The sequence below is a fragment of the Hyla sarda genome, chromosome 2, assembly GCF_029499605.1.
Source record: "Hyla sarda isolate aHylSar1 chromosome 2, aHylSar1.hap1, whole genome shotgun sequence".
Taxonomy (NCBI): Eukaryota; Metazoa; Chordata; class Amphibia; order Anura; family Hylidae; genus Hyla; species Hyla sarda.
The window spans coordinates 240,869,713-240,894,968 of record NC_079190.1 but is presented as its reverse complement, the minus strand read 5'-3'; the positions used below and the strand labels follow the sequence as shown (position 1 = coordinate 240,894,968).

At 44.9% G+C, this 25,256-nt stretch overlaps 1 protein-coding gene across 1 annotated transcript in view; it reads left to right on the top strand.

Moving 5' to 3' along the window:
• Positions 1–25,256, top strand: part of SLFN11 (schlafen family member 11) — a 139,134-nt gene that overhangs the window by 53,783 nt on the left and 60,095 nt on the right. Inside the window, exon 4 of the mRNA XM_056556731.1 lies at positions 16,795–17,828. Coding sequence (XP_056412706.1) covers positions 16,795–17,828 — 1,034 coding nt within the window. The remainder of the gene's footprint in view (positions 1–16,794; positions 17,829–25,256) is intronic.

Here is a 25,256-nt window from a genome sequence, read left to right as displayed (position 1 = left end):
GCTGCGGCTGCCTGGAAAACAGCTTACATAGCTATAATGTACAGTGTGGAGTTGCAGGGGTGCCTCCAGTTGTTGCAAAACTACAATTTCCAGCATGTCTGGACAGCCAACGGCAGGAGGGGGGCGGGGGGGTTAGAGTTCATTTCCCCCGCTCTGGCCACCGATCGGAAGTTGGTACAGAGCGGGGGAACACGGGCGGAGAGGGCATGGCCCGGCTTACCCAGACCGGAGGAGGCGGCATCCCGTTGCAGCGGCGCAAGCAGCAGGAGGAGCGGCGGCCGGAAAGTGCGGCTGAGAAGGCTGCAGTGAAGATCGCGATAAGTGATCTTCACTGTGGCCTTCTAAAAGCTGTAAAACTACAACTCCCAGCATGCCCACACAGCCAAAGGCTGTCTGGGCATGCTGGGAGTTGTAGTTTTGCAACATCTGGAGGGTCACAGTTTGGAGACCACTGTGTAGTGGTCTCTAAACTGTGGTCCTCCAGATGTTGCAAAACTACAACTTTCAGCTTGCACTGACTGTCTGGGCATGCTGGGAGTTATAGTTTTGCAACATCTGAAGTGGTACAGTTTGGAGAACACTATATGGTGGTCTCCAAACTGTAGCCCTCCAGATGTTGCAAAACTACAACTCCCAGCATGCCCAGACAGTCAGGGATGCTGGGCGTGTAGTTCTGCAATATCTGGCCCTTCAGATGTTGCAGAACTATAACTCCCAGCATGCCTGATCAGTCTGGGCATGCTTTGAGTTGTAGTTTTGCAACATCTGGAGGGCTACAGTTTGGAGGCCACTGTTCTTCCCCGGTTGTTGCATAACTACAACTCCTAGACTGTCCAGGCATGCTGGGACTTCTAGTTCTGCAACATCTGAAGGGCCAGATACTGCAGAACTACACGCCCAGCATCCCTGACTGTCTGGCTGTGCTGGGAATTGTAGTTTTGCAACAGCTGTAGGCACACTGGTTGGGAAACACTGAGCTAGAGTCTGTTTCCTAACTCAGTGATTCCAACCCGTGTGCCTCCAGCTGTTGCAAAACTACAACTCCCAGAGTGCACTGACAGACTGTACATGCTGGGAGTTGTAGTCTTGCAACAGCTGGAGGCACATGGGTTGGAATCGCTGAGCTAGAGTCTGTTTTCTAACTCAGTGGTTCCCCACCAGTGTGCCTACAGCTGTTGTAAAACTACAACTCCCAGCATGTACGGTCCGTCAGTGCCTTCTGGGAGTTGTCATTTTGCCACAGCTGAAGGTTTGGTGAGCCCCTGCCTGTGTGAATGTACCCTAAAAACATTACACTAACACGTCTCATACGGCATTGTTTCCTAAACGGCGCCTCCAGCTGTTCCAAAACCACAACTCCCAGTGTTGCCGGACAGCCATAGACTGTCCTGGCAGGCTGGGAGTCTTGCAACAGCTGGAGGCACCCTGTTTGGGAAACACTGCTTTAGGTTTTTGGTGGAGACAAGCCCCATCCTTGTAACCGGGTCCACCCCTACTGCAAATTCCTTATTCAGGCCTCAAATGCGCATGGAGCTCTCTCACTTCAGAGCCCTGGCTTATTTCAAGGCAACAGTTTAGGGCCACCTATGGGGTATCTCCGTACTCGGGAGTAATTGCGTTACAAATTTTGGGGGAATTTTTCTCCCATTACCCTTTGCAGAAATGGTAAATTTGGGGGGAAAAAACTGCACTTTAGTGAAAAAATGGGAGAATAGTTTTTTCATTTACACATCCGAATTTAACGAAAATTCGTCAAACACCTGTGGGGTGTTAAGGCTAACCGGACCCTTTGTTACGTGCCTTGGGGGGTGTAGTTTCCAAAATAGTATGCCATGTGTTTTTTTTTTTTTGCTGTTCTGGCACCATAGGGGCTTCCTAAATGTGACATGCCCCCAAAAACCATTTCAGCAAAATTCACTCTCCAAAATCCCATTGTCGCTCCTTCCCTTCTGAGCCCTCTACAGCACCCGCCGAACACTTGACATACACATATGAGGTATTTCCATACTCGAGAGAAATTGGGTTACACATTTTAGGGGGCTTTTTCTCCCATTGTCCCTTGTAAAATTTCAAAAACTGGGTCTACAAGAACATGCGAGTGTAAAAAATTGATTTTGAATTTTCTCCTTCACTTTGCTGCTATTCCTGTGAAACACCTAAAGGGTTAACAAACTTACTGAATGTCATTTTGAATACTTTGAGGGGTGCAGTTTTTATAATGGGTCATTTATGGGGTATTTCTAATATGAAGGCCCTTCAAATCCACTTCAAAACTTAACTGGCCCCTGAAAAATTCCGATTTTGAAAATTTTGTGAAAAATTGGAAAATTGCTTCTGAACTATGAAGCCCTCTGGTGTCTTCCAAAAGTAAAAACATGGCAGCTTTATGATGCAAATATAAAGTAGACATATTGTATATGTGAATCAAAATATTATTTATTTAGAATGTTTATTTCCCTTATAAGCAGAGAGCTTCAAAGTTAGAAAAATGCAAAATTTTTAATTTTTTCATAAAATTTTGGAATTTTTCACCAAGCAATGATGCAAGTATCGACAAAAATTTACCACTAACATAAAGTAGAATATGTCACGAATAAACAATCTCGGAATCAGAATGAAAAGTAAAAGCATCCCAGAGTTATTAATGCTTAAAGTGACAGTGGTCAGAATTGCAAAAAATGCTCCCGTCCTTAGGGTTATAATGGGCTCCGTCCCCAAGGAGTTAAAGGGGTACTCCGCCCCTGCATATCTTATCCCCTATCCAAAGCATAGGGGATAAAATGGCTAATCACGGGCGGGTCCGGCCGCTGGGACCCCCCACAATCTCCAGGCTGGCACCCAGGCGTTCTAACATGTTATCTTTATTCTGCAGGTTGGTACAATTATGGCTATATCCAATTTATTGTGTTTTCATATTCTTTTTTTTTATTAAAGGGGTACTCCGGTGCTTAGACATCTTATCCCCTATCCAAAGGATAGGGGATAAGATGCCTGATCGCGGGAATCCCGCCGCTGGGGATCCCCGTGATCTTGCACGCGGCACCCCATTTGTAATCAGTCCCCGGAGCGTGTTCGCTCCGGGTCTGATTACCGGCGACCACAGCTGTACTTTTTTATTGGTACCATTTTTGTGATACGTGTTCCTTTTTGATCATTTTTGTTCTGTTGTTTGGAGGTAAAGTGATCAAAATAAGCAATTCTGGCTAGGGATCGACCGATATCGTTTTTTTTTAGGGCCGATACCGATAATCTGTGGAGGTTAGGGCCGATAGCCGATAACTTATACCGATATTCCGGTATAAGTCATCGGCTATTTACCCCCTCCACACACCGCTGCAGATCATTGATTTAAAGTGGGCGCTTTAAATCAATGAACTGCAGCGGCTTTTGCGGTGCCATAGACTGCCGGCGCCACCCGCTTCTCCCCCCTGCCTGTCCAGGGGTCCTGAGTCCTATCGCCGGCACCGCCTAATCAACCCCCCCCTCCACACCGCGTCGCACACCGCACCGCCACGGCCCTGGCCCCATTGCCTCCCCCATCCCTGGTTTTATAATTACCTGTTCCCGGGGTCCACTCTACATTTGGCTCCGGTGGCGTCCTCCTGGGCTGTCACTGTGCGCACTGACTGTGACTTCACGTCACTCGTCATTGCGCACAGCGTAACGCAGGACGCAGCAGGAGCAGAAGTAGCGTGGAACCCGGGAACAGGTAATTGTAAAACCGGGGATGGGGGAGGCAATGGGGCTGGTGTGGTGGGGGGTGCGACGCGGTGGGGGGGTGGGGGGCGCGGCATTATCGGCAAGGTTCTTGCCGATACCGATAATGCCCAAAATCGTGATTATCGGGCGATGATATCGGCCAAACCGATAATCGGTCGATCCCTAATTCTGGCCGGAGTTTATTTTTGAAATTTTTATTTTTAATTTTTTTTTTTATGTTATTCACTGTGTGGTGGCCCGGTACAGGAGTTGCACCCCTGTACCCTAGCTGCCCTGTCCGGCAGCCTGCCTGCAGTGTCCCCTGGGCCCCCTGCACCTGTTCCCCTTGTATAGTTATTATGCTGTGTATTGTGTATAAAATTGTTATGTCTTTAAGAACCGTTGACATGTGATTAACCAGTGTCATGTGATTGTAATCCAGTGAGGTATCAATGACTATGTGACCTTAGGGTGACCTATGTGTGGTGTCCCGGTACCGTATTACATACCGTATCTAGTGTAGAGGTCCCCAAAGTCAGAGTAACTACGTTCAGGTAGGGTTCCTCAGGTGGGACAGCCCACCTGTCATCTCTCCTCAAGTCAAATTCTCTAATGTTAATACATGTATATATTTAATAATAATATATATTTTATGATAATGTATAGTGTAGGGATCGACCAATATCGTTTTTTTTTAGGGCTGATACTGATAATCGGTGGAGGTTAGGGCCGATAACTTATATCGATATTCCGTTATAAGTTATCGGCTATTTATCTCCCCTCTACACCGCTGCAGATCATTGCTTTAAAGCGGGCGCTTTAAATCAATGCACTGCAGTGGCTTTTGCGGTGCCATAGGCCGCCACCGCCACCACCCGCTTCTCTCCCCCTACCTGTCAGGATGGTCCGGGCCATCCTTCCTTCCTGTAGTGTCCGGCGGCATACCGGGTGGAGGGTGAACCGGTCTGGGCTGTCCTTCTTCTCCGGGGGTCATCTTCTCCACTCCGGGCAGGCTCCGGCCTAGTACGCTGCATAGACGCCGCTGCGCAGTGACGCCCGTGCGCAGCGACGCACCTGACGTCACTGCGTAGCGGCGTCTATGCAGCGTACTAGGCCGGAGCCTGCCCGGAGTGGAGAAGATGACCCCCGGAGAAGGACAGCCCGGACCGGTACACCCTCCACCCGTAATGCCGCCGGACACTACAGGAAGGAAGGATGGATGGCCCGGACCACCCCCATTGCGGGTAAGTTTAATTTTTTTTATTGACTCGGAGGGTGGGGGAGGGGCCCGACCGGTATAGCGGTAAGGGCAAAAATCCATATCGGTATACCGCCCAGCACTACGGTGAGGGGTGCGACGCGGTGGGTCGGGGGGGGGGTGGTCGAGGGGCAGGGAATTATCGGCTTATCGGCAAGGTAATTGCCGATACCGATAATGCCCAAAATCATGATTATCGGCCGATAATATCGCCCATACCGATAATCGGTCGATCCCTAGTATAGTGCTTACCTTGTTTAGCGTCCCAGGACCTTCGGTCATGTGACCATGTTAATAACCTCTATGGTATGTTGGAGGACCTTTGGGGTCATGTGTTACCCACAAGTCTTTGTAATGGTGATTGACATCAGTATGAACCAATTAGCAGTAGTCCAGCCTCTGCCCATATAAGGGAGCTGCGTCCAATTTTCGCTCTCTAGGGTTGCTGCTCTCGTGGATGCCGGACTAACAGGACGGTTCTGCGCAACTTTCAACGACAGGCCTAAAAACCTGCCGGCCTCAGCTGAACCAAAACCGTGAGTTCTAATTTAAATCCCAGCTAATGCTAGCATGACTACTGGACCGCAACTAAACCCCTAAATCCAGTGGAACAGCGCACAATACTAAAAGACTCTAAATGCTAAAGTCCCAACCTTTGTCAATCTCCAAGGAAAGCAGTTGTCATGCTTAGAGACTGTTCTGTTATAGAAACTTGCAAAAATTCTTCAGTAAAGGTTAATCCTGCTTCAGAAAACTCTCCAGTTGTGGACAAACTATTATTATATACCTCCCTATCACTCTTGGGAAGGGTGGCGGTAGTACAAGCGTTACTGAGGAGACCTCACCCTGGCGTCACAAATAGCAAGGGTTAACAAGCACCCTTTAGTTACTGCACAGCTACGCTCCCCATACCCTACATCCCCCAGGCTATCACATATTGGACCCCTCCTAGTCTCCCCCATATAAGCCCTGTGAGGAGCTAGCTCGCTCTCTTGATTTCCAGTTAAGTCTTTGCTGAGGTTCAGTGCATTCCAGTCCTAAGAGTGTGTCTGGAGTCCAGAGGAGGCCTCATGTCAACCACGTAGCCACAAGTCCACAACCCCCAGGTCCCAGTCAGAGCCTGGTAAGCAACAAACGGGGTATAGTTAGTCTCAGTCAAGTTGGTCAAAGTCAACCTCTCTTCAGTCAGCATGGCCTGCATCAAAATTGTTTATAGTCCACTGCAAATGCCAGCAAGCCCTAAGGTCTCTGAAGTCACTGGTCACCTCCGTGAGCCTGGCTAAGATGTATAGACTATTCCACCTGTCTAACTCAGTAAAGCTGCCATTGTTCCGTAACTTGGTGTTGGAGTCATTATTGCCTCCGTACCCAGCCCAGGATCCAGCGGTATACCTTCGGGTGGTATTGAGGAAAAACCAAGCCCTGGCGTCATGAACACAAGGGGTTAATGCCATCTGCTCCTAGGTCTATTCCATCTGCCCTCATCACACGCTGTACCACAACTGTACCTAATATGTATGCGTTTATGTATGTTTATTGGGAAAGGGTGATTTCTATTTCAAATTTCTTTTTTAAACACTTTATTTACTGAAAAACATTTTATTAAATTATGATTGCTATTAGGGATGTCCCGATACCATTTTTTTTAGCCGATACTTTAATTCTAGTTCTCACTGATACCAAGTACGAGTACTTATATTTTAAAAGGAATCTGACACCAGGGTGACCCGGTTTCTGGCGCTGTTTACCATTATGATATGTGGGTCCTTGTTGTGTACAATGGAGGCGGCTGCTGTAGTATGAGCCAAGATTTCTCTCTTCTCCATTGGGCAGAACAGGGAATTTGCAATGGCGATGAGAACGATGACCACATGGTGAGCAGCGGCAGAAACCGGGTCACCTGACCTATCTACCTATAAATTCAAGTTAGTGCAGGTGACTCTGCAGTAAGATTGCCTTTAATAGTAGGTAGTATTCCCTTGCAGACATTAGCAGCAGCCCCCTTGTAGACAGCAGCCCCCCCTGTAGACCACACACCCCCTTTAGACAGTGGGCCCCCATTTAAACAGCAGCAGGGCCCCCCCCCCTTTAGACAGCAGGGCTCCCCCTTTAGACAGCAGCAGGGCCCCCCCTTTAGACAGCAGCAGGGCCCCCCCTTTAGACAGCAGCAGGGCCCCCCCCTTTTAGACAGCAGCAGGGCCCCCCCCTTTTAGACAGCAGCAGGGCCCCCCCCTTTAGACAGCAGCAGGGCCCCCCCTTTGGACAGCAGCAGGGCCCCCCCTTTGGACAGCAGCAGGGGCCCCCCCTTTGGACAGCAGCAGGGGCCCCCCCTTTGGACAGCAGCAGGGGCCCCCCCTTTGGACAGCAGCAGGGGCCCCCCCTTTGGACAGCAGCAGGGGCCCCCCCTTTGGACAGCAGCAGGGGCCCCCCCTTTGGACAGCAGCAGGGGCCCCCCCTTTGGACAGCAGCAGGGGCCCCCTTTAGACAGCAGCAAGGTCAGATGGGTGACTGGGTGAACCCCCCCTGTCAGACCTGTAACTTCTTCAATATAGAAGGGGAAGATAGTATAGATGGAGAACTGGGACTTATTAATGTACCTGGGGTAGAGCGGTGGGAGGCATTAGAATTGTTAATAGGGATAGGCTTAATAAAAGAAAACTCAGACACCTCTAAATTGCATGTTGACTAATGCTAGAAGCCTGACCTATAAAATTGACAAACAGGAGTTATTAATGTCTGAGAAAAATTATGTATGTTATATAATAGTGGGAATAACAGAGACATGGTTGGAGGAAAACTATGACTGGGCGATTAACATACAGGGTTGTTGAAGAGAGAGACCCCATTGAAGGAGGCCGGCCGCAGCACTCAGGATCAGAGATGCGCTCCGATCCGGATTTAAACCTAAAGACGCTGAGGTCACTGTGACCGCAGCATCTATTAGGGTTACAGAAGGAGGGAGCTCCCTCTGTTCCGGATCGGCGCTCTGCAAAGTGAAAGCAGAGGGCCGATGGTTGCCATGGCAACAGGAGGCCTAACAATGGCCTCCATTGTCATGGTGACAGAAGCTGATCTGCCTCTACCTAAGGTAGAGTCTGATCTGCTATACTATGCCTGTCAGTGTAAAAATGGAGTACAGATAGGTACTCGACTGAATTATGTGTATAAGAGGAAATTAAAAAGTAAAGTGTTAAAAACAAAAAAAGTGAGGGAAATGTATGTATATGTGTATATATATATATATATATATATATATATATATATATAATGAATTGTGTGTGTATATATATATAGGCATGCAATCTCCACCACAGCACAAAAAGTCAGAGGTCCAGGATAAAGTGGAAAGGCTTCCAAGTTTATTCACACCATAAATGTGATAGCGGTGCAACGTTTCGCCAAACTGCCTTTGTCAAGCATACATATCATACAAAATACAAAACTTAAATACATCAAGGTGCTTTCTGATAGGTTCACAATCATCTGTGATACATTGTGCTTAATGATTCCATCCAACCCTCAAAGGGTGATTGGTTCCCATATGTGACATCATCACAACAAACAATGACTACTACAATAAAGTGCATATTCTCACTAGAGTGACCATATAATAGTTACTAAATGAATAGGAGGGAGTGTGCATGGCATCAAAATCATAACAGGCTCTATTGATTGATTGTCACTAACTGTTACATAAGTACTTACGATCGTTCCGTCCCACCATGCGTCTATGTGCAAATGTACTGCGGCTGCGCGAGATCGTGCCTGCCACAGTTCTTGTATCGCGAGTTCCACTGCCACTGCACGCATGCGTGGCCCACAATACAAGGACGCTATGGTAACCACAGACTCTTTCTATTGCACCTGCACAAAAACTACGGAACTGTACGCTCTCTACTTTCAGTACAAAACAGGATCGTGTGTTCCCAACCCAATGCACATGCGCCAATTTCAGGCGCAGCGCATAGGGCTCCAGGTTACCAACACTGATCAAACCTAGCATAATATAAGTGCAACATCCTATAAGTGATCTAAAATATAAAAGAGGAGAAAAAGAAATAAAATTAAAAACACTAATAGCCGTTCCTAGCACATATTCGATGTATATAAAAAAGAACTATACGGTACAAGATGTAAAAGAGAGGAGTGTGAGCAAAGAAAAAAGAAGAAGAAAAGGGAGAAAGAAGAAAAAAAATTTTGGGTAAGAAAAAAAGAGAAAAAAAAGGAAAAGGGAAAAGAAAAAAAGAAGGAAAGGGAAGGGGGGACAGTTGGGGCGAGGGAGGTAAGGGGAAAAAGGAAAAGGGGAAAAGGGGGGAAGGGGGTGGGGAGAGGGGGGAGCGAAAGGAAAAGGGGAAAAAAAGGAGAGAAAAAGGAAAAGGGGAAAAAAAGAAGAAAGGTAAGGAAAAAAAAGTGGAGAAAAAGAGAAAAAGAAAGAGACTAAAGTAGAAACCAGAAAACCAAAGAAAAGAGAGGAGAAAAAAAAAAGAGAAAAGGACAAAACACAAAAGAGGAAAAAAATATAAGAAAAAGTGTCATAGAGAGGAAAAGAGAAACATTTTTAAGACAGAGAAGGAAAATAATTCACATGTAAGGCTTCAAACTGAAGTCAATGTTCAGACCACCAGGTTGTAATGTATTTAATAGATAAATCCATTTTAACTCTTTTTTTTGTTTTAATAACTTTTCCCGGTCCCCTCCTCTACGTAATGGGACATGATCTATAATCCGGAAACGCAATTGGCTGATATTATGACCAAACTCCTTAAAGTGTTTTGGTATGGGCAGATCAACCCTGCCCGTCCTAATTGATGATTTATGTCCATTTAATCTGATCCTGCACTCATTTATGGTTTCTCCAATATAATACAAACCACATGGACATTGTAACACATATACCACAAATGATGATCTACAGGTATATCTGTCTTTAATTTTATATGTACGTCCGGTCGAAGGGTGACAGAAAGTGTCACCCTTGATCATACTGTTGCAGTGACTACATTCCATGCATGGGAAATTCCCTTTTCTAGGGCCCAACCACGTACGTTCCTCCTTTTTTCTAAAACTGCCAACGTCGGAGCTCACCAAACAGTCTTTCAGACTGCGATTTTTTCTATAAGCCATGACTGGGGAGGCTTTAATGTCAGTGGTACGTGAAATGATGTCCCAATTTTTCTTAATAATTTTCGATATCTCACCACTCTTTGTTGTATATGTAGAGACAAAGGGTATTTTGTCTTCCTGTGGTTTCACTTTCTTAGTGAGAAGGTTGACCCGGGGAGTGACCGAAAGTTTGTTCTTATGTTTTTTCAACAGTCGCCTGGGATACCCCCTTTGTTCAAATTTGTCACACATCCCTTCAACCCTCTCATTAAGTATGTCGGTGTTGGACACTATCCTTTTTAGCCTGAGGAGTTGACTCCACGGTAGGGAGTCAACCATTGGTTTAGGATGGAAACTGTTGAACGAGAGGAGATTGTTTCTGTCTGTGGGTTTGCTGTATAGGTCTGTGACCAACCCATTCCCATAGACAGAAACAGTCGTGTCTAGAAATTGAAGTGATTCCGTGGATGTAACCATTGTAAATTTAAAATCTGGATAAATTAAATTTAGTTCAACGAAAGTGTCATTTAGCTGTGTCAGGATGCCGTTCCAAATAACAAAAGTATCATCAATTTATCGATACCAAGTATCGACATATTGAAAGAAGGGGGAGGTGTAAATGTATGTTATCTCTATGTCCGTCATATAGATGTTCGCATAGGTTGGGGCGACATTAGACCCCATTGCTGTTCCCCTGTTCTGGACATAGAAGTCATCCCCAAACAGAAAATAATTCTGTCTGAGGATGACCCCCAATAAGTCCAGAACAAAGGAACAGACAGGGCCAGGAATCAGAGCTTTTTCTAAGCATTTTTTAACTGCACTTATACCTCTATCATGATCTATAGACGTGTAGAGGTTCACAATATCCAAGGATACCAAAATGGCCTGTGGAGAAATAACAAGTTCACTGATTTTATTAATGAAGTCAGTCGTGTCCTGTATATAGAACACTGCACTGACAGCGTATTCTTTCAAGATCCTATCCAAATATGTCGCCAATGGTGAGAACACAGAGTCCCTCCCGGAGACAATGGGTCTCCCAGGGGGACTCTGCAGATTTTATTACTATTGTCCTCCTGTATTTTTGTATTGTATTTTTGTACCTTTATTTTGAAATTCACGCTGCTATGTTATTTATCTATAGATTACTGCTCCCCGTACTCAACTAGGTTTGATCAGTGTTGGTAACCTGGAGCCCTATGCGCTGCGCCTGAAATTGACGCATGTGCATTGGGTTGGGAACACACGATCCTGTTTTGTACTGAAAGTAGAGAGCGTACCGCTCTGTAGTTTTTGCGCAATAGAAAGCGTCTGTGGTTACCATAGCGTCCTTGTATTGTAGGTCCACGCATGCGTGCAGTGGCAGTGGAACTCGCAATACAAGAACTGTGGCAGGCACGATCTCGCGCAGCCGCAGTACATTTGTTTACAAACACATAGACGCATGGTGGGACGGAACGATCGTAAGTACTTATGTAACAGTTAGTGACAATCAATAGAGCCTGTTATGATTTTGATGTCATGTACACTCCCTCCTATTCATTTAGTAACTATTATATGGTCACTCTAGTGAGAATATGCACTTTATTGTAGTAGTCATTGTTTGTTGTGATGATGTCACATATGGGAACCAATCACCCTTTGAGGGTTGGATGGAATCATTAGGCACAATGTATCACAGATGATTGTGATCCTATCAGAAAGCACCTTGATGTATTTAAGTTTTGTATTTTGTATGATATGTATGCTTGACAAAGGCAGTTTGGCGAAACGTTGCACCGCTATCACATTTATGGTGTGAATAAACTTGGAAGCCTTTCCACTTTATCCTGGACCTCTGACTTTTTGTGCTGTGGTGGAGATTGCATGCTTATGGATTGCTGACTTGCTGGTTGGCTGATCACGTGCACATACAGAGGGGGTCTTTGCTGGCTCTTATGCTTGGAACTATATATATATATATATATATATATATATATATATATATATATATTAAACACCCCAAAACACACCCAAAAATAGTCCCACCAAAAATGTCAACATACATGTCAAAAAAGAATCCTCACACTATTGTGTGGGTGAAAAAATAGAAAAGTCATGGCTCTCAGAATACGGCGACTTATAAACATGATTTTTATTTTTTTATTTTACAAAAATAGTTTTCATGGTATAAATGAGGTCTGCACGATATATCGCAAAAGCAATCGAATCGCGGTTTTTGCTTTTTGCGATATAGCGATACGGCCCCCCGAAAACTTGCGATTATCTGCTCAGGCCGGCTCCCGTGGTCAAAAGGTGTTTGACCCGTATTTATCGACGTATGACACGCACCCCTGCCTGCGTGTTATATGCCGATAAATCTTCTGGTCACTGATTTAAAGCGGCCACAGTAGCGGCTGCTTGTGAAGTATTTGCAGCCCGGCCTCGAACACTTTAAATCAGTGACCAGCGGTGGCTCCTCCTCGCTGTGCTTTTAATTTTCCTTACCTCCCCCCTCCCTCATCATTCCCCCTTTTCCCCTGCTTTTTATAGTTTTTTTATTTTATTTTCCTTACCTGGCTGCGCTTTGGCAGGCCAGGTCAGACGGCAGGTCTTGCTGGCTGTGTAGTCATGAAGCAGATGAATGACGTCCTCTCCCGGCTCCTCTACGCGGCATCAGTGACGTCACTTTTCATTTCCTGCAGCCGCCGCGAGTCAGAGTTCAGAGTTCGCAGACTGCAGGAAATGAAAAGTGACGTCACTGATGCCGCGCAGAGGAGCCAGGAGAAGACGTCATTCATCAGTTTCACTGACCACACAGCCCGCAAGACCCGCCGTCTGGCCTGGCCTGCTGAAGTGCAGCCAAGTAAGGAAAGTAAAAAAAAAAACTATAAAAAGCAAGGGAGGAGGGGGAATAATGAGGGAGGGGGGAGGTAGGGAAAATTTAAAATATATATATAAAAAGCAGGAGGGGAAGGAAGGGGCGAGGTTGGGGGAAAAAAAAAATATATATATAATAGCAGGGGGGAAGTGATGAGGGAGGGGGGAGGTAGGGAAAAAATCGAAAAAGTAGGGGTGAAGAGGGAGGGGAGAGGTAGGGAAGAAAAAATATATATATATATAAAGCAGGGGGAAGGTAGGGAAAAAAAAATAAATATATATATATATATATATATATATATATATATATATATAAAAAAGTGGGGGGGGAGTGATGAGGGAGGGGGGAGGTAGGGAAAATAAAAAATATAAAAATAGAAAGGGGGGAAGTGATGGAGGGGGGAGGTAGGGAAAATAATAAAAAATAAATATATATATATATATATATATATATATATATAAAAAGCGGGGGGAATGATGAGGGAGGGGAGAGGTAGGGGAAATAAAAATATATATATAAAAAGCGGGGGGAGTGATGAGGGAGGGGGGAGGTAGGGAAAATAAAAAAATATATATAAAAAGCAGGGGGGGGGGAAGTGATGAGGGAGGGAAAATAAAAAATATATATAAAAAGCAGGGGAAAAGGGGGTATGATGAAGCATGGTGTGGGAATGATTAGGCATGGGAAGAATGGCATAGAAGGAACATGATGGGGGGGGGATGATGACACAGGGGGAAATGATGAGGGGGCATTATAAGACATGGGGGGGGGAGGCAATGAGAGGGGTAAATGTGGCACTGGGACTGATAAAAGGGGAGGAATGATGTGACACTTGAGGGGACGGGACCAAACTGAGGTGCAGAAGAAGTTGGGGGGACGATGTGGCATTTAGTAATTTATATTACATTTTTTATTTTTTTTTTACTTAAATTTCCCTGTTAAAATGGATGTGTGTGTGTTATACGCCAGTGCGTGTTATACGCCAGTGCGTGTTATACACCGATAAATAAATACAGTACTAAAAGTCAGTGTTTCCCAACCAGGGTGCCTCCAGTTGTTGCAAAACTACAGTTCTCAGCATGCCCAGACCGGCAACGGCTGTCCATGCATGCTGGGAGTAGTAGTTTCACAACAGCTGGAGGCACCCTGACAGAAAAACACTGAGCTAAGTAAAAGGGCACAGGGAGAAAAAAAAACGAAAAAACTTCTGCTCACCTACTCCCGGTCCCTGCAGATGCCGGTCCCTGCAGATGCCGTTCCCCTCCGTACGGTCCGGGGTGTCCTCTCTTCTTAGTACAGGCAGTAGGACCTTTCGCTTTTCAGCCAATCACTGGCCGCAGTGGTTTAACGTGTCAAGCCAGTTATTGGCTGACGGGGAAAGGTCTTTTTCGGCAGCAAACACACTAGCTTTCCCGCGGAAGATTTGGAAACCGCCCAGGAAACCTAGTGTATTGCTGCAGTACAAGAATGTGACAAGGGGGAGGAGAATGTGACAGGGAAGAATGTGACAAGGGGGGGGAATGTGACAAGGGGGAGATGTGAAATGGGCGGTGGGCATAAAATGAGTAGGTAGGTTGGAAATGGGGGCAATTGGACATGAAATGGGGGGGATTTCACCATTTTTTTTTTTATTATATTGCATTGCATATCGAAATTGCAATTTTTAGGCCCAAAATTGCAATCGCACATTTTCCCCATATCGTGCAGCCCTAGTATAAATGTACTGAAATATAAAAAAAAAAAAAGTATATACATTTGGTCTCGCCACAATCGTATCAACCTGCAGAGTAAATGTAACATGTCATTTATACAGCATGACGAACGACCTAAAAAAAAATCAATCTGATCCAGAAATAACCTGTAGTTCTTCTTTCTATCATTTTGGTTTAGATGGGAATTTCCAAAAATGTTACCAAAAAGCCGCAATTGAGTTATTGCTCAGTTACATAAGCACTCTTCTTGTAGAGTCTGCCTGAGGCAGTCTCTAGTAGCGGATAGCCGGAAGCCAGCGGAGTGTAACTGCTTTTTAGCGGCCATCAATCACAGAATCACCTTTTAGAAGTTAGATGTAAACTTTAAAATAAATTCTGGCCACAGCATTTTTAACCTCTTAAGGGCACAGGGCGTACCCTTTCTATAACTCGGGACCTTGGCGTGGCCCCGTGTCATAGTGGGTCGGGCCAGGCCTCTAATAATGGCCGGGACCCGTGGCTAATAGCGCATGGCACTGATCGCGGTGCCGGGCGCTATTAACCCTTTAGACGTGGCGTCTCAGCTAGCTCAGTGGGCCGTTCGGGACCGCCGCAGCAAACCGAACACACAAGGGGGGGGGGGGGGCCCTATCTTCCTCCTGTGTGTCCGATCGCCGAATCACTGCTCTGTGCCTGAGATCCAGGCATGAGCAGTCAAGCGACAGAATCATTGATCAATGTTCTCCTATGGGATAACAATGATCAATGTTAAAGATCAGAGATCAGTGTGTGCAGTGTTATAGCCCCCTATGGGGGCTATAACATTGCATTAAAAAAGTTAATAAAGATAATTTATCCCCTTCCCTAATAAAAGTTTGAATCACCCCCCCCCCCCCTTTTTCCCATTTAAAAAAAAACAAAACAATGTAAATAAAAATTAACATGTGGTATCGCCACGTGCGAAAATGTCCCAATTATAAAAATATATTGTTAATTAAACCGCACTGTCAATGGCGTATGTGCAAAAAAATTCAAAAGTCCAAAATAGTGTATTTTTGGTCACTTTATATCATGAAAAAATGAATAAAAAGCGATCAAACATTCCAGTCAATACAAAGATGGTACCGCTCTGTAAGTGGAAAAACAAAAAGTTATAGGGGTCAGAAGATGACAATTTTAAACGTATACATTTTCGTGCATGTAGTTCATGATTTTTTCCAGAAGTACGACAAAATCCAACCTATATAAGTAGAGTATCATTATATTCGTATGTTTCACAATGTTTTTATTGAATTTTATAACATAAGAAATGTAACATATAACATATTATGGCATCAGATGTGTCAGAGTTTACATATGAACATGCATAATAACCTTGACTGGGGGAGCATAATCGTTCATCCAAACAGTGTTACGCATATTCACAAAGGATCTATTAGGTCCAAAGGGACCTTACTATCTAAACTAAGTAATGATACAATTTAGCTTACTACACACAAAAGAGCGGTTCTTCGAGTGTATAAGATGGCTGACCCTTTGAGACCTCGATTCTGAATTCTACCAAATACCAGACAACTGCTTGATGCAGGAATTTTGATTGATTTTGTAGAAATTATGGAGACTCACTATTTTATTGTTTTCCTTCCTATTGTGATTTTATTCATATGGACCTACAGAATAAAGATAAGGTGTCATTTTACTGAAAAATGTACTGCATAGAAACAGTAGCCCCCAAAAGTTACAACATTTTTTCAATTTTGTCTTACAATTATTTTTTTTTTCCTTTTCACTGTAGATTTTTGGGTAAAATGACTGACGTCATTACAAAGTAGAATTGGTGGCACAAAAAATAAGCCATCATATGGATTTTTACGGTTCAAAATTGAAAGAATTATGATTTTTTTTTAAAGGTAAGGAGGAAAAAACGAAAGTGGAAGAACCCTGAGGCTTTTAAAAATGGCAGTGTAAATAAAATGTTGTGTATGAAACATTTAGGGTATACTCATATGTGCAGGTAATTTTTTGCACATTTAATAAAAACACATGACCAAAGGCATTTTGTCACAGAATAAATTGTGCTCGGTTGAAATGGTAATTTATTTTTTTGTTTTTTTAAACACAATTTTATATGATTTGGTGAAATTGGTATCTTGACTTTGTTCTGTTTTTGCTCTTCTCAGTGACTGTAATTTACAACAAGAGTTTAAATACGCCGATATACTGTTGAATACGGAGAAAGCTACGCTGGGTGAACATCGCAGAAAAAAGCTGAACCATTTGAAAACTATCAACCAGAGAGAAAATATAAGTAAAGCAGTGTGTGCCTTACTAAATTCTGGAGGAGGAATAGTACGGATTAAAAGTTGTGATGAAGATTTTAATTTTAGGAAGGATGGGTTAGGACTGGACCTTGAGGAAGCATTACAGAAACTAATATATGATTCAGCATTAATGGGTGAATACTATGATGTTTCTCAGGAAGGATCTTATTTAAATATATTTGTTAAACCTTGGGGTTCACAAAAATATCCTAATCTTTGTACTCTAGATACCGGTTTATACATTCGATCCTACAGCTCCAAGAAAATTGCAAATGCTGTGATGGTGATGGGCCTTATAAAAAAAAAATTAGATACAAAAGGAAAAAAACGTTGCTCTTCTACAGTCCCAATTGAATCTCAACATGTGTTACAAAATTTGATAGCAAGAGAGTATCTATGTCTAGGGGAAAAACTGGAATTGACAGAATCAGAATATGTTGAATTCAAGGATTATAGCACAGGAAAGTTTTTACAAAGAATTAAAGAAGTAATTAAAAAATATTTCTCAGCATTTGGGAACTGTTGTGGAGGATTTTTAATCATTGGAGTAGATGATAATGCAACCGTAAAAGGTTGTGGAAGGGAAACCAACAAGCCAGAGATTGAAAATCACATTAGTGAAGCTTTGAAAAGTATGATTTTTGTCCATCTTGGAGACTGCAATTCAGTAGATAAGTTTTACACTCTTACAATTAAAAATGTTCGAGATGGGAACAATCATACAGGATATGTTATTCTCCTGAAAGTGGAGCCATTTTGTTGTCTTGGCTTTGAGAAGGATCCTCAGTCTTGGATTGTAGATTCAAAACCTGAAGATTGCTTATTAAATGGTCTGCAAGCAAAGCAACTGACTGCATCTCGGTGGGTAGAGATCATGAGCAACCACAGTACAGGTAATTTTTTAAATGTTTTTGTTTACTTTTATTTTCTTATAGACAGATTGTAATAATATGCACATTAAATGTCAGCTATGCAACAGGTTTTTCAGCCACACCTTTTTATCTACAATATAAATGTTATTTCAGGTTTATGGCAAAATTGACTGTCAAGTTGCAGTGCAAATGGAAAATATTCTAAGGTTTCTGGTTGTGACATAGTTCTACCCTGCTCAAAAAAATAAAGGGAACATTAAGATAGCACATCTGAATGAATGAACTAATCTTATGAAATACTTTCCTCTTTACATAGTTGAATGTGTTGACAACAAAATCACACAAAAATTATATAAATATATAGTTATACACAGGTGATACTCGAAAAATTAGAATGTCGTGCAAAAGTTCATTTATTTCAGTAATGCAACTTAAAAGGGGAGACTAATATATGAGAGAGACTCATTATATGCAAAGCAAGATAGTTCATGTCGTGATTTGTCATAATTGTGGTGATTATGGCTTGCAGCTCATGAAAACCACAAATCCACAATTTCTGAAAATTAGAATATTACATGCAATCAAAAAAAACAAGGATTGTACATAGAACAATATTGTACCTCTGAAAAGTATAAGCATGCATATGTACTCAGCCTGTGGCACTGCTGAGGTGTTATGAAGGACCAGGCTGCTTCAATAGCGGCCTTCAGCTCTTCTGCATTGTTTGGTCTCATGTCTCCTCTTTCTGTTGGTAATGCCCCATAGATTCTCTATGGGGTTCAGGTCAGGCGAGTTTGTTGGCCAATCAAGCACAATTATCCCATGGTCATTGAACCAGATTTTGGTGGTTTTGGCAGTGTGGGCAGGTGCCAAGTCCTGCTGGAAAATGAAGTCAGCATTCCCATAAAGCTCGTTTGTGGAAGGAAGTATGAAGTGCTCCAAAATCTCCTGGCAGACGGATGCATTGACCTTGGATTTAATGAAGCACAGTGGACCAACACCAGCAGATGACATGGCTCCTCAAATCAACACAGACTGTGGAAACTTCACAATGAACTTCAAGCATCTTGCAGCATGCACCTCTCCATTCTACCTCCGTACTTTGGGCCCTTGGTTTCCAAATTAAACGAAAAACTTTCTCACATTAGAAAAGAGGACTTTGGACCACTGAACAACACACCGGGTCTGTTTTCCTTTAGCCCAGGTAAGGGCTCGTTCACCCCCCTAATCCCCCTTCTTACGTTTTTGTTCAGGAGCGGCTTGACAAGAGGAATACGACATTTGAAGCCCATGTCCAGGATCCGTCTGTGTGTGGTGGGTCTTGATGCACTGACTCCAGCCTCAGTCAACTCCTTGTGAAAGTCCCTAACACCTTTTCCTGACAATCCTCTCCAGGCTTCGGTCATCCCTGCTGCTTATGCACCTTTTTCTTCCACACTTTTACCTTCCACATAACTTTCTGTTAATGTGCTTTGATACAGCGCTTTGGAAGCATCCTACTTCATTTGCAATTACCTTTTGAGGCTTTCCCTCCTTATGGAGGGTGTCTAGGATGGTTTTACTCACAACTGGCCGGTCAGCAGTCTTTCCCGTGATTGCTACTGAACCAGACTAAGAGACCATCTAAAGGCACAGAACTCTGGATCGACCAATTATTGGTTTGGCCGATATCCACGATTTTAGAAGTTATCAGTAATTATCTTGCCGATAATGCCTCACTGCCCGCACCTCCCACTACACCACACCGGCCAGAGACCACCGCTGCCCCATTGCCTCCCCCATCCCCGGTTTTATAATAACCTGGGCCCGGGGTCCACGCTACTTCTGGCTCCTGCGGCATCCTGTGTTACGCTGTGCGCTGCGCACAGTGACAGCTCAGGACGCCGCCAGAGCCAGAAGTAGCGCGGGCCCCGGGAACAGGTAATTATAAAACCGGGAATGGGAGAGGCAATGGGGCAGCTGTGGTTGTTGGACTAATGACCGACAGGGGGAGAGAAGTGGGCGGCGGCGGTCTCTGGGCAGAGGATAGGTGGGGGGGGGCAGCGGCGGTGGTGGTAGGACTCAGGAGGACCCCAGGACAGGCAGGGGGAGAGAAGCGGGGGGCAGCGGCGTTCTCTGGCACCGCAAAAGCCGCTGCAGTTCATTGATTTAAAGCGCCCGCTTTAAATCAATGATCTGCAGCGGTGGGGGTGGGGGGGATGGTTGATAAATAGCCGATAACTTATATCGGAATAGCGGTATAAGTTATCGGCCTTAACCTCCGAGGATTATCGGTATCGGTCGATCCCTACTCAGAACCCCTTTTGCAGTTGTTATGGCTTAATTGGCTGATAAGAGTGGGACACTTTGAGCCTGGAATATTGCACCTTTTCACACTATTCTAATTTTCTAAGATTGTGGATTTGGGGTTTTCATAAACTGTAAGCTACAATCCTCACAATTAAGACAAATCACATCTTAAAGGAAATCTGGCACTAGTGTCACCTGCACTAACCTGTCTGTACAGACAGGTAGTGCAGGTGACACTGATTACAATGGTACTTACCTTGTCCCGGTCCGTGCAGTTGTTCTTCGGTAATCTTCTCTGCTATCTTTAGCTCTGGGCCCGGCTTGGAGCATGGGCAGAGCTTAGTGAAGTCACCTCTGCTGGGTCCCGCTGCTAACGACAGGTTAGTGCAGGTGGCACTGGTGACAGATTTCCTTTAAACTATCTTTGCATGTAATGAGTCTCTCTCTATTAGTTTAGCCTTTTTAAGTTGCATTACTGAAATAATATATTTAATATTATCCCGTATATATCGGCAGCATTTTTCGAGTATTCTTAAGTCTTGATTTCTAATGGTTCTTTTACACCTTCTTTTCACTTTGCAGTGGTCAGGATTTTATGAAGTGCGAATGTCGCACGTAAGCAAAAAAAAAAAAAAAAAAAAAAGTCGCAAACCTCTCCAAAAAGTTGCAAGCAAAAACCAGGTCAGACCTGACTTACAAAACTTGCTTTTGATAGCATTTTTAAAAGTCGCATAAAAAGTCCCAACTGCCTCCCACCCTATAGCTTTTGCAAGACTATAACTTCCAGCATGTCCTCACTGTAAGGGCATGCTGAGAGTTGTAGTCTTCCTACAGCTAGCGGGCAGGTGGTAGATGTGGCTGGGGAGTTGAGCCGAACGACTCACAGAAATATGAAAGTACAGCACTGTAATTTCATATTTCCTGCCCGGAGCCGGCCACCCGCCCGCATCTACCACCCGCCCACTAGCTGTTGCAACTTCAACTCCCAGCATGTCCTCACTGTACGGGCATGCTGGCACCCGCTAGTTGTTGCAAGACTACAACTCCCAGCATGCCCTTTCAGTGAGGACATGCTGGCTATATTAAATAGATGGAACAAGTGTTTTATCCTGCTGCTGCATGCAAATTTCCTTTCACGGATCGTACCAAAGAACCCCAGTTTCTTTTTCCATTGGAACCCTCCTTGTGATGTATCCCAGTTCGGCAGGAGACACCTGACTGCTGAAAATCCGGGCGGCTGCACCGTCGTCCTATGCTGCTTCTGGTGGTTAGATCTGTCACACAACCAAAGAAGGTGAGCAGTTCTGATTTTATATATTTATATGATTACATGATTATATATATCAACTGGCTCCAGAAAGTTAAACAGATTTGTAAATTAGAGCAAAGTAGAAAAGTAGTCAGCTCACCCGGCCACTGCACGGCAATGTAATCCTCCAAGGATACGAAGAAAGCAGGTAGATGCCAGCGATTATGAAACTGCACCTTTATTGGAACCCTGTAAAATCATCGACATGATCGATGATTTTACGTGGTTCCAATAAAGGTGAAGTTTCATAATCGCTGGCATCTACCTGCTTTCTTCGTAGATTTGCAAATTACTTCTATTTCAAAATCTTCATCCTTTCAGTACTTATGAGCTTGTGAAGTTGAGTTGTTCTTTTCTGTCTAAGTGCTCTCTGATGACACATGTCTCGGGAACCGCCCAGTTTAGAAGCAAATCCCCATAGCGAACCTATTCTACTCTGTGCAGTTCCCGAGACAAGCAGAGATGTCAGCAGAGAGCACTGTTGCCAGACAGAAAACAACAACTCAAATTCAGCAGCTGATAATTATTGAAAGGATTAACCCCTTAAGGACTGAGCCCTTTTTCACCTTAAGGACTCGGCCATTTTTTGCAAATCTGACCACTGTCACTTTAAACATTTATAACTCTGGAATGCTTTTAGTTATCATTCTGATTCCGAGATTGTTTTTTTGTGACATATTCTACTTTAACGTAGTGGTAAAATTTTTTGGTAACTTGCATCCTTTCTTGGTGAAAAATCCCCAAATTTGATGAAAAATTTGAAAATGTTGCATTTTTCTAACTTTGAAGCTCTCTGCTTGTAAGGAAAATGGATATTCCAAATATTTTTTTTTTTATTCACATATACAATATGCTTACTTTATATTTGCATCATAAAATTGATGAGTTTTTACTTTTGGAAGACACCAGAGGGCTTCAAATTTCCGCAGCAATTTTCCAATTTTTCACAAAATTTTGAAACTCGCTTTTTTTCAGGGACCAGTTCAGGTTTGAAGTGGATTTGAAGGGTCTTCATATTAGAAATACCCCATAAATGACCCCATTATAAAAACTGCACCCCCCAAAGTATTCAAAATGACATTCAGTCAGCGTTTTAACCCTTTACGGGTTTCACAGGAATAGCAGCAAAGTGAAGGAGAAAATTCACAATCTTCATTTTTTACACTCGAATGTTCTTGTAGACCCAATTTTTTAATTTTTGCAAGGGGTAAAAAGGAGAAAATTTTTACTTGTATTTGAAACCCAATTTCTCTCGAGTAAGCACATACCTCATATGTCTATGTAAAGTGGTCGGCGGGCGCAGTAGAGGGCTCAGAAGGGAAGGAGCGTCAAATGGTTTTTGGGGGGCATGTCACATTTAGGAAGCCCCTATGGTGCCAGAACAGCAAAACCCCCCACATGGCATACCATTTTGGAAACTAGACCCCTCGGGGAACGTAACAAGGGGTAATGTGAACCTTAATACCCCACAGGTGATTCACGACTTTTGCATATGTAAAAAAAAAATATATATTTTTTTACCTAAAATGCTTGGTTTCCCTAAAGTTTTACATTTTTAAAAAGGGTAATAGCAGAAAATACCCCCCAAAATTTGAAGCCCAATTTCTCCCGATTCAGAAAACACCCCATATGGGGGTGAAAAGTGCTCTGCTGGCGCACTACAGGTCTCAGAAGAGAAGGAGTCACATTTGGCTTTTTTGAAGGAAATTTTGCTCTGGGGGCATGCCGCATTTAGGAAGCCCCTATGGTGCCAGGACAGCAAAAAAAAAAACACATGGCATACCATTTTGGAAACTAGACCCCTCAGGGAACGTAACAAGGGGTAAAGTGAACCTTAATACCCTACAGGTGTTTCCCGACTTTTGCATATGTTAAAAAAAAATAAAAAAATGTACCTAAAATGCTTGGTTTCCCAAAAAATTTACATTTATACAAAGGGTTAAAGCAGAAAATACCCCCCATAATTTGAAGCCCAATTTCTCCCGATTCAGAAAACACCCCATATGGGGGTGAAAAGTGCTCTGCTGGCACACTACAGGTCTCAGAAGAGAAGGAGTCACATTTGGCTTTTTGAAAGCAAATTTTGCTCTGGGGGCATGCCGCATTTAGGAAGCCCCTATGGTGCCAGGACCGCAAAAAAAGCCCACATGGCATACCATTTTGGAAACTAGAGCCCTCGGGGAATGTAACAAGGGGTTAAGTGAACCTTAATACCCCACAGGCGTTTCACAACTATTGCATATGTGTTAAGCCTAATTGGCTTTATTTGTGGGAGTGGCGTGGGGTATATAATCACCCCTCTCCCACATCTGGGGGCGTGTGTTACGTTGGCGGTAGTTCTCTAGTAGTCTACCATGTTAGTGCATACGTCCCCCCCCTGGAGTGTCGTTGGTAGTGTGTAACGGTTCTATCCCCCGTCCTCGCAGAGGTTGGTTAGGTAAGTGCCAGTGTGGCTCTATGTTGTTCAGCCCGGGTTCGTAGTGCCGGAGCAGGCTCACCCCCAGCTGGGTCGCTTGCCTCCTCGCGCTCCCCCAGGTTTTTTGTACCCCGTTTTTTCTTGCATGTTTTCCCCTTCCCGTGTTCCCCCACCGCTCACCTGGCCCGCCCGGTTCCCGGTCCCGAGAGAGTGGAGTTGCGCCTGCTGCCGGGCTCGGGGATCCCGTCCCACGCTCCAGATTGCGGCGCGGGGGGGCGGGGTCCCCATTCGCCCCGGCGGTCGGCGTCGCTTCCGGTCACTCCTTCCCACAATACAGAGGGCTAGAGTACGTGTGCTCGCCGGGCCCGGGGCCCGCTCCGGGCGACGCCGCGAGGCGGCCGTGGAGGGGGCGGGGCTTCGCGTCCCGCGTCATCACCCGGCGCCGCGTCGCCACGGGGGGGGGGGCTCCGTTCCTGCACCCAGCTCTGCGGCGCTGCGGGGGCGGGGCCCCGCCGTTGAGGGGGGCGGCGCCACTCCCCGGAGCCACACCATCCCTGTCATGGGGGCCGGCCGGGACGTTCGCAGGGTGCCATCCCACAGTCGGGTCCGGGCGCTCGCCCCCCCCCCCCCCCCCCTTTCCTGCTAGCTCCCGGCGTGCTTATGCATGGTCGGGTGCCGCGAGGGGGGGAGGCGCCCGGGGTCTGGGCTGTCGGGCCGTGAGCGTCGGCATCACCCAGGTTCGACCACCATGTCACACCTGCCCCCCCCCCTTCCTTCTCAAAAAATAAAAAATATTTGTCTTACCCTTCAGGTTCCACTGTCGTTCCTAAGCCCCACAAGTGGCTTCGCCTCTCAGCTTTCAGCTCGAGGTATATAAAAAAAAAACAAAAAAAAAAACGCATATACTGATTTCACTTCTTCTCACATAGCCATCAGTTCTCACTTCTGCACGACATTCAATCATTTTGGCCAACACATTTCACGCGCTGGACCCGCCGCTGACGCGGCCCAGGGCCTCGGGCGGCCGACACCCCCGTTCAGCCTGGGCCGTTCGCGTCAGTGGGGGCCTTGGTGTAGCCCGTTGTTCCTGACTTGCTTCAGCACAACGCAACTCGACACACACGAACACTGGGTCATCCGTTATCTGACACACCCCAAAAGAAAAAAAAAGTAAAATAAAATATATAGGGGGAAACTCATTTTTAGCCCACCACGTCACGCACTCATCACGTCAGGCACTCAGCTGCCACCCATTTTCACTTATTTGTTGTCTGTCTCTGTGTATCCCCTCAGCTGTGAGCCGGATCGTGCCTATTCAGGCTCCCTCTATTCCCACAACTCAGGATACAGCAGGTCAGTTTTACAAGATAGCAGCCAGAGTTGTTCAGGTACCATCCCTGTTCTCACTAGCATCCAACTTTGTCTACCGGCACCC